General features: G+C 46.2%; 1 protein-coding gene across 2 annotated transcripts in view; it reads left to right on the plus strand.

Moving 5' to 3' along the window:
* The window catches only part of LOC130248422 (potassium voltage-gated channel subfamily KQT member 1-like), a 409,170-nt gene extending 406,365 nt beyond the window's left edge, over positions 1 to 2,805 (plus strand). For both annotated transcript variants that reach the window (XM_056482176.1, XM_056482175.1), the window contains one exon: positions 442 to 2,805. In XM_056482176.1, coding sequence (XP_056338151.1) covers positions 442 to 573 — 132 coding nt within the window. In that variant the 3' untranslated portion in view covers positions 574 to 2,805. The remainder of the gene's footprint in view (positions 1 to 441) is intronic.
* Positions 2,806 to 10,262: the final 7,457 nt, after the last annotated feature.

Consider the following 10,262-nt stretch of genomic DNA (forward strand, 5'->3'; position numbering starts at 1 on the left):
GCATCTATTTACAGTGAGCAGGGAGGGGAGGCTGTTTCATTTCCCAGGACAGTAATGGAAAGCATGATGTCCTACAACCAAGGGTGGTGAAGTCTGGGAGAGGTGCTGGGAAAAAAACATTCATAATAAACTGAAGAGTGAAGGAGAGTTTCAGGGCAGATATTTGCAGGATGCATCATCTTCTGCCCTGGGAAAAGGCTGAGAGACAAAATGGTTGAATCAAGTCGTCAGGCCAGCAATGTCCTGTCCTTCTGCTGCCATCTCCCCATGACTTTGCAGTGTCATCTGGCCCAGAGCAGCAGGCTGGACAAAACTCAGGGTTGGCTCTCAGATGCCCATTCTCCCTGCCAGGCTTTTTCCTTGCTTTTGGCCTCGGAATGCCTCTCACCAGAAGTATTTGCCACCATCTGACAGCTCTTCTGCCCTCTGATTCCTTAACAGGTCATGCAGATGGACCAGAAGCTGGATGACATCCTGAGCAGGCTGCAGGCTCAGCTGGGGGATCAGCCCCAGGCACAGATGCCAGGGCCAGCCACCCCACCTGTCAGACATCCACAGAGTCCCCCCCAGTGATCCAGAAAATGGGAAAGCCACTGGACAGCCACATGTGACCCCCTCGCTCTTTCACGTCCGCCTGTTTCTCAGTCTTGGTGTCTTCAGCTGTGCTGTGGGTGAAATGAAATATTCTGCAGTAGTAGGTTAATTAGAAAAAAAAAAAAAATAGGGGAAAAAAATAAAAAAAAAAAAAAGAAGAAGAAAAAAAAGAATGGAAAAAAGGAAAAAAAAAAAAAAAAAAAGAAAAAGGGAAAAAAAAAAAAGGAAAAGAAAAAAAACCAAGAAGCCAGACACAACCTTATGAGAGCACATAAGTTTTGCACCTGTTTTATTTTAGCCATCATTAGCTAAACTCTGCCAGCCCAGCTCCCATCCCCCCAGCCCCATTCGGGCTGAGCACACAGGCACAGGGCATGCTGTTGGGGGAAGCATCCCAGCCAGGGTTAGGATGACCCATTTGTGGGCACGGAAGGGGAAAAGAGCTGTTCTTTTGGCATTTAATCGCTAAGTTTAATGCTCACAGCATGCCCGAAAGGGGGAAAGGAGCCAGCATTTGAACATGAAACAAATGGAAATCAGTGAACAGGAAAATTAAACAGCATGTTTTGACTTCTACCAAGCAGTGAGGATCATAAGAAGGGCAGATTTATATGCTAGTGCGAATGACAAAGTAAAGACAACAGGCTACTGATTAAAAATATGGAAGTGTACGCAGGCTGGTTGACATATGAAAGGCTGAAGCAGAGACTTGAGCTAATTAAAGCAAAGGGTTGCCAGTGAGATGAGATGCATGTTGGAACAGACAGGCAGGAGAGATAGGATCTGCGTAGGCTTACTTCACCAGAACACTGTAATAGCTATCAGCTACGCTGATGACTGTTATGCAAAATGCTCTCCAGCTTTTACCTTCATTCAGCAGCGGTTGTTGACTCCAGTTGCCTTAATTTTAACATAAGAAACCTGTATGGTAATTGGCTGTGAACTATCTGCGAAGCTGGGTTCAAGAAGCAGGGCGCTGCAGGAGGGCTGCAGCTGTGATTGAGAGTGGCAGGGCTCCTTAAAGAAAACAGAAATGCTCGCTGTTGATGAAAGTTAATCGCTGTTTAAATAAACTGCTGTATATGATTTTAAATGCTAGATTTATTTTTTGCCCGGTAATCTGGCTGTAAATCGAGTGCACATGCTGGCTGATGTGTGTTGTTGAGGAACACATGTGGGGCAGGTAGCTGGGCTCACAAGCTGCAGGTGGAAATGCAGATTGAAGCACAGGTTAAGCTCTGGGTGGGAGCCCAGGGCAGGAGGATGAACTGCCGACCTTTGGGATGACAAAGGGCACAAAGGGAGGGGACACCCAGCCAGGTGAATGGACACTGAGACACAGCAGCAGCCGGGAATTGCCGACCTTTAGGACAACAAGGGAGATGAAAAGAGTGACGGCAGCGAGGTGGATGGACACGGAGACGGGGCAGGAGCCGAAGACTCGGGAGGAAGAGCGAGACTGGCCACGGGGAGACTGTGATGGGATAAAATCCCAGGAGCAGCAGCTGGGGCTGTTTCTGTGTCACTGCCCCAGGAATAAATGGCTTTATGGGGTGAGCCCTCTGGACTCTGCCATGGCAAAGCTGGTGTGATGTGAGTGGGGCCCCTGGAGCCGAGGAAGGGCCTTTGGTCCCAGAAAGTCTCTGACCTTGGCAGTGCCACAGCCAGAGAGTCCCGGGAATGGCCTGACTGGGGAGCTCCCTTACCACATCCCCCTGAAATGGATCTCACCTGAAACTTCAGAAAAGGGACAATACGGCACTGTTGCTAAAGACCTAAATAATAAACCAAGCTAAAATGGGTGCAGTGTTACTTACTTGAGTCTTTTTAATATATTTGCATAACCAACAATTTGAATGAGCAGAAGACTGCAGAGCAAAGACCTGATTCCTGGGAAATCCTAAATATATTCTATTCCCACTCATATCCGTGAAAACCAAGCCTGCATTGCATTTAAAAGCAACCTGAAAGACTGGTCCCTTAATAAGCATTTATTTGGACAAATGAGTGGTCCATTTCAATGTAATCAAATTAGTTTCTAACTATTACCTGTCCCTTTAAAACTCTTTCCCAGGTTTGTGTGTCTGGGAATTCAAGCTTGGAAAGAGCACAATGAGACTGATTCCAATCTTTAGATTGCAGGCGCGTCTTAGACAGAATATTAATGATGTGTGAGAGGCAATAAAAAAAAAAAAAAAGAAACAATGTGGTTTTAATTAAATCAGCTGACAAGCCGCCGTTCCATCTTGTCTGATTACTACAGAGTTACTGAACATGACCAAATACAGCATGTAACATGGGAAAAACAGTAAATAATCACTGCCAGAGCAGTGAGCTGCTCCTGGCTTTCAACTGAGGTCATGAGCTTCTGCAATGGTCCTTCATAAAACCTCCCTGACTCTGGCCAGCCAGAGCTAAATGGGCAACTGGACACCAAATTAGGGTTAACACTATTTCACCAGCCACAGGTAAAATCTGAGAGAATAAATCTGCCTGGAGATGCCTTTGCCACAGAGGTTCCTAAGAGGAGCAGTCAGCTTTGAGCAGAAGAGCTCAGGGACAGCTATGGCCAGCACAGGGTGACACTTCCTTCTGCAACACTGCAGATATTTGTGTGAGGGATATCCTGATCACTTGGGGGACCAAGTAATGCAACAGTGTTTTACTTGCTATTCAGCCTCAAGAGAAGTGTTTAGGCACTATATATATAGCAACACCTACTACTCTGAAGTGCCTGGAAAATCCAGCTAAATAGAATACAAGTGGTCACAGCTATGGTGAGTGTCAGAAGGGATGAGTGGGTGGGAGGAAAAGATAAAGAGGCATGCACTGGTCCCTCCAGAAATACAGAGTGTGTGCCAGAGTGTCTGTATGTGTGTGTGTGTGTGTGTGTGTGTGTGTCTTTTTTAAACTCACATCAGGGTTTCCCCAGCAAGTCTTGAGGGAAGCCAGAGCCTGAACCTTCAGAGGTTTTAAAATCCAGCAGTGCTGGCCACACAACCACTTTACAGCTGGCACTGTGGACACCACAGTGTGGCAGTCCTGTGACCACCACACTCCCCATTGCCAGAACAGAGAGATGAGGATGTGGCTTGAGCAAATTGCAGGGAGGAAGGAAGAAGCCTGGTGGGAGACACTCATTTTCACACTATATGAAGAGATTAATGGTAAAACAATTCAAGCAACATAGATTTGCAGTGTTTAAGAAAATCTCTACACCCACACAGAAATTGCCATCCAGCAAAATCTTTCTGATTGCCCAGGGGGAAAAGGACACAGAATTAGCACTGATGTGACCACGTGGTGACTCCTCCTGAGCCTTCTTCTGAGCAAAGATGGTTTGGTATAGATATACAAACTGCATATTAATGCATTTGCACTTGGCCTTATTGGACTTGATGTGGCTCTCATGGGCCCACTTCTCAGGCCTGTCCAGGTCCCTCTGGATGGCATCCCTTCCCCCAAGCCATCCATGCCTGCCTCAGCTTGCTGCCACCTGCACACTTGCTGAGGGGGAGCTCCATCCCACAGGCTGGGCATTGAGGAAGATATTAAATAGTGTTTTTCCCAGCACAGACCTTAGAGGCACATCACCCATTGTTGGTTTCCATTGATCTGTAAACTGCAACTCTTTGGATGCAACCATCCAGACAATTCCTTGTCCATCTAACTTTCCATCCATACTTCTCCAATTCTGAATTAACAATGTCAAGGGGGAATCTATCAAAGGCCTTAAAGAAGTCCAGGTAGCTGATCTCAGTTGTCAGTCACTGCTGTAGATGTTAAGTAGATAAATCAGGCATGACTGCACTTGCTGAAGGCATGTTCAGTCTCATTAATCTCCTCCTTGTCTTCCATATAATTCAACAGGGGTTCTAGAAGGATCTCTCCCATGATCTTGTTGGGCACCAAGGTGACTGGTCAGCAGTCCCAGGGTCCTGCTTGTTCCCCCTTGTAAAAACCCATGTGCTACCAGGCGTTCGTTCTAACACAAGCCAAAACTGCAGAAAGCATTCCCAGGGATGTCCATGTGTGTGTTTTCATTCCCATTCGTGCTGACACTGGTTCACTGGTGCTCCCCTATTCGTTTGGGCTGGGTGGGAGTGCAGCTGCTGAAGGGAGTGCTCGGCAAGGTCCCTGCCAGCCGCTCCCCTGGCACCGCTGAAATCGCGGCAGAGCCAGGAGCAGACATGGCCCATGGAGCTGCCAGCACTGTGCAGCCACATCTGCTGTGGTCCCAGTTGCCTTTTGACTCGGAACAGAGGCACAGCCCAGGCAGTCAAGGTCTCCCAAGGCCACAGGATCAGCAGGGCAGCTGTCAGGAGTGCAGTTTACCAGTTTATCAAAAGACAAGAGTGCAGGAGATCAAGTAAAGATGAGATACTTTTTTTTCCCCAAAAGATCACATGGTTTTCTAGCTGATCCAATTTCACTGTGGAAGATACATGATGTCCTCCCTTACCAGAGACATCAGACACCAACCCAAACAAGATTTTCCACATTCCTTCCAATAATGCATGGCATCCTGAAGTCTGCTGTCTGCCTGTGATGATGCAAGATGCTCAGAAGTCAGTACAACAAAGCCCGAGGGGATTATTTTCTCATTTCCATAACTACACAGTCAGTAATAATATCAGGAACCAATCTTATCTGAAAACGTGTACTCAGATCTTTAATGATGATATTTCTTAGGTGATGTGTGGGATTAAACGTGTGTATGATAAGGCCACAACAGCAAGGGAGATAAAAGTTCAACTTCTATCAGCTGGGGGCTTTCATTGCTGAGAAAAAAAAGGTAACTGTGCCCCCAAGAACAGATGATATGGGCGACAGATCACAAATCTGCTGCCTCATCTGGAATACTCTCTTCATCTGTGGAGAGTAAAAAGTGAGAAAAGGCTCTCCAGACACAGCTGCCCATTTCAGAAGTGGGCCTGTCCAGCAGCCCTGGATGTTTTCCATCCAACTGCCTTGATGTGGTATCCCAGAGGAACCTGTGCTGGAGGTCCCTCCAATCTCTGTAGGACCAGGACAGCTTCATTCCCAGCTCAGTATCTATGGTGAATGAGCAGGGTTCTTCTGGTGTCTCTTTTCTCAGTAGCTCAAGCAGTTTTCTCTTCTTACTGATGTTTCCAACTTAAGCCCTGAAGGGTCTGGGCTGACAACACATTTAGGATGTGCTGTATCTCGTGCAGCCCAAAACAGCAGAGCTCATTCAGCACTCTTTTGAACAATCTGAACAATGTGTCTAAAAAGAAAACCATGGTTTAGGGAGCAGAATGCCACTAGGTAAAAAATCCCAAGCATTAAAACTGCATTATTTAGTATTCTGAAAGGGGTACGTGCTAGAATCATTGCAATGGCCAAGAAAAGCCTGGTGAAGGGCTGAGGGTAGATATTTCTCAGACATCATTTCCAGCTGCAGCACAGCCCAGCCAGCAGAACTAGACAAGATGTGCTGTCTCCATGGCAGGAAAAGGTTTGAGTCCCTCTCAACCAGCCTGAAGAGAAACCTCTTTTCTCAGCTAAAGCAACCTCTGCTCTTAGCCAAAAGACACTCCAAGGTGGGAAATATGAGACACCGAAAGAGAGAGAAAAAGCCTAATTAACTAATGGTCATTATCCCTTTTCCCACATCATTCTCTAACCTCGGGAGGATCCCGAGCTCTAGGTTGGATTCACGTTTCTGGTGCTGGGGATGTGCATGTGCTCCCTGCAGCTCCCTCCTGTCCTCCAGCAAACAGTGCCAGGAAAGAGAGAACAGCGAAGAGCATCCTCCCTACAAGGAGCTGTTTTGCCAAAACACTTACTGCCTCGTGTTCAGCCCTCCTTGTGGGCTCCCAAATGGCTCAGTGAAAGTGCAGTGTCTCTGCTTAGATTCCTGGCTGAGCACCCGTTCGTCTCAGGGCCTGGATTTGGCACATGTGTGTTTGTGAACAGAATTTTAACTCATCTTCATTATGTTGTTTGATCTTCCCCTGGGGTGGGTGGAACTGCGTGCAAGGGACTGACTTGACATAAGCAGTGAGGGGAAGGGAATTTTTGAACTCTGTGATTAATGTAACTGCTGTATCTTGTCTGGCCAATCAGACAGGCAAAGGTTGTTCTTTGTTTAACCAAAGAATCATAATTTTCAGCAACAATGCCTTGGAGCGTTTGCCTGAGACTCACCTCAGCCTTGGAGGGGAAAATTCACATTTCAAAAATACCTGTCGAGCATTACTTATGCTTAGTGAAAATGCAGCTTTTCTTCTTTATTGCTGTGTACCCTGGGTTGTCCCATCCCTTTTTTAGCACCCTGGTCACCAAGACCCTTCAAGCAGCCACTGTTCGTGGTGGAGGGGCTGGGATTTATATCATCAAGGTGAGGGGGAAGGGGGACCACTTGTGCACAGTTACTGTAGCAGAACAATTGCCTGATTCAGTGTCCTCATTCCCTTTGTTTTCTTTGCTGAGAATTCTCCCCTTTCTGAAACACTAAACAGCTCGTTTCTTCCAACCTAAACAAACGATCCTGCCAGCTACTGATTTTTCCCTCCTTTCTATTTCTGATGGTTGGTATTGTAAGTGCAAGTTTCCATTTGTTTGATAGCAGGTCAGGAGGCCAAGAAGAGCGAGGGACAGCTCCTGTTACACATCAGAGCTGTGCCAAACTCTTCAGTTTGGCTGCACCAGGAGTGTCATCACTCTTGGACTCCACCAGCCCCATGGCCAGCTCCCAGGGAGCTGCTGCTTTGGCTGGAGACAGCAGAGTGCAGTGGGAGAGCCACAGTCTCCATCCTCAGAGCCTCGTGTGTCCCTCTGCTGAGCTGGTGCCTGCTCCCCTCTCTGTTATTCCCCACACCAAACCAGTCCTCCAGATAGGGAAGGTTAGCTATTGCATTAGGAAAGCTGGCAATAAACCTCAGCATCAACCAGAACTAGTCCAAAGGGCTGCAGCTGACAGGCTACAGCCATTTCTTCCCATGGAAGAGCATCAGGGAAAAGAGGGAATATTCCTGCAGACAGACCACTGAGAGGCTTTGTACTTGATGGGTCTGTGCTCAAAGCAGGCAAGGTTCAATGCAGACATCAACCTTCTGGAGTCATGGACTTCTACCACCAATGAATTTGGCTTGAGCTCTCTTACCACGTGTCTGCATAAGCAGTTGGTAGGTTTAAAAAAGCCCTTGGTTCCACTAACATTACTGGAGCTCCAAATTGGAGTGAAAATTTCCCAGTGACCTTCCAACCTATATATTACATGGCAGACAGCAGTTTTCATTCCATGGAAAACCCAAGTTTGGGCACAAATAGAGACAGACATCATAGAGGTGCCCAGTGATCCATTTTGTGAATGGCACTACTTTGAGTGGGTTCTCAGATCTCTTAAGCTTCCCTCTGGGTTTAATATATGAATGAACCCAAAGCAAAAAAAAAAAAAAAAAAAAAAAAAAAAAAAAAAAAAAAAAAAAAAAAAAAAAAAAAAAAAATAGGCAATTGCAGCAGAATCTGCACATTCTGCCTGACTTGGATCAATGTCTGACAAGGTTGCTGCATATTCAGTGCTGAATTAAAATGGTAAATTATTGAAAATATATCAGTAATTATCAGGTGGGGGAAAGCTCCCAGATTATCTGGGCCTTGCCCATGTACCCATTTTGCAAAAATAACATCATTTTCACTGGCAACATTTTGCTGAAATGTTAAGGTGACGGTGAAAGTGTTGAATAAATATAAAGCCAGTTTATCCCTTCAAGCATAAACAGCTGAAGGAATGGTTTGTGGCAAGGAATTACCTATGACAATCATGCTCTTTCATGTTCTGGGATGGAGCTGCCTCTGTGTGCTCCCCCCTCCAGCCCAGTTTGAAACGACTGCTGTGGAGAACCAGGAGCCAGGCTGGAAATGCAAGAGCAGGCTGAGCTTGCACAGCTCCTTCTGGCTGCTCCTGGCATAAGCTGGAGCAGGGAGTGAGGGGTCTGGGGGATGACTGCTCTGTGTGACAAGAGGAGATGTCCACGGGGGAGCAGAGACCATGGTGTCACTGACAGGGACCCAGTCCCACAGGGCTAAATCCAGGCTCAAGCTATTCGTGTTCCCTGCAGGAAAGAAAACCCTGAAACAAAAGGACTGTAAAAGTAGCTGAAAACTTGGCAAAATGCATACAAAAGAGTCAGGGAAATTGGATGAATAAAATGCCCCCCCACCCCCCAGGTGCCAGCAACATAAACATTGGAAAGGCTGGAGCACTCAAATGGCTTTGCTTTCATAAAGTGCCCTTTTTTCCACCCAGACTTTTTGGTTCTGTTTTTCTTCTTTATCTCTCCCCAGCAGTGGCTGACAGATGACCTTTAAAGCCCCAGAGAGCTGCCCCAGCAGGTGATTTACTAACAGCTGTGCCAGTCAGCAAACTGGAGGGGCAGAGGTCGGGGCTGCCCAGCCAATTCGGGGTGGGATTTAATTAAAGAAAGATGCATTACACTTTTTATTGATTTGTGTGCATGCACACATGAGCCTTTTCTTCTTTTCCTCTTTCTTTTTTTTTTTTTTTTTTTTTATGTTTATGTCCCCACTCCATGCACCTGGACATTTTATCCTGGCTGTGTCAGCCTTGCTGCCTCACCCCCCAAGGACACCGTGCCCTGAAATCCCATCTCACACTTCCAGAGGGGCTGGGAACAGGTGGGGAGGAGGCAAGTGGAGGGGAACCCAGCAGCTGACAGCACACAGCATCCCTGCTTTTCCCTCGGTTTTCACGGGGTGCTGGGTGGGTATTTAGGGATGCTGGTTTTTCTTTCCCTCTCCCCCTCTAGTAAAACTCTGCCATTCTTCATCTTCATTCCAGATGATCCACTGGGAGAGTGGGAAGAAAGGCAAAAAAAAGGCATTAAAGAAAAACAGTAATTTTCCACTAAAGAGAGTGGGCATTTTTGGAGCAGCAAAATACATGGTAAAAAGGCAGAATAAAAATTCTGTGACTCTGCATTCACACACCAGTGTAGCTCATTGTTTTCACTCATGCACCTAATCCCCTTTTTTTGCTCAGACTTTTAGTATTACTTTTATTCTGCTGTTATTTTTTATCAGATTTTTAAAATATATAATGTTCACATATAAACAAACTTCCATTCAACTTGTGAGTTTAGTTCAGTGATCATCGTGCCTGGCTAAGGCCACGGCTTGGAGAAAAGCTTCAGATTTGCTGTCAAGTCTTTTGGTGATGGACAATCTGCTGGTCTAGTGGTGAAATTAATCCTTCACAAAATAAATAAGATTTTGTGACCAAGTTTTTCCAAAGGCATTTTTCAGTCACAGAGTCTTACAGGGAGGAGTCAGATAAATTAAGAGTAAATCATCTTGCTTTTTCTCAAAAGTCACTGCCCTCACAGATGTTTCTACCAAATCACTTTGCAGTCTTTCCTTGAGCAGAACACATGGAGCTTCTGATGACTCCCAATGCAAGGCAAATTTCATAGGCTTTGGATCCCTTGGTAAGCTTTTTTCTGAACCCTTTCCAATTTTCCCAGTTTTTTCCTTGGTCTTGTTGGTCTCTCTTCAAGGCATGGTGGTTGGCATTGGCCTGGAAGTCCCTGTGGCAGGTGAGGTTTCTATGGACTGAGATGCAAAGCTGCCAAATTTCCCTTAAAAGTGTTCCCTACAGCTCACCAGCCTGGGCTCAGGTGTGA

Source organism: Oenanthe melanoleuca, chromosome 1A (genome assembly GCF_029582105.1).
Source record: "Oenanthe melanoleuca isolate GR-GAL-2019-014 chromosome 1A, OMel1.0, whole genome shotgun sequence".
Lineage (NCBI taxonomy): Eukaryota > Metazoa > Chordata > Aves > Passeriformes > Muscicapidae > Oenanthe > Oenanthe melanoleuca.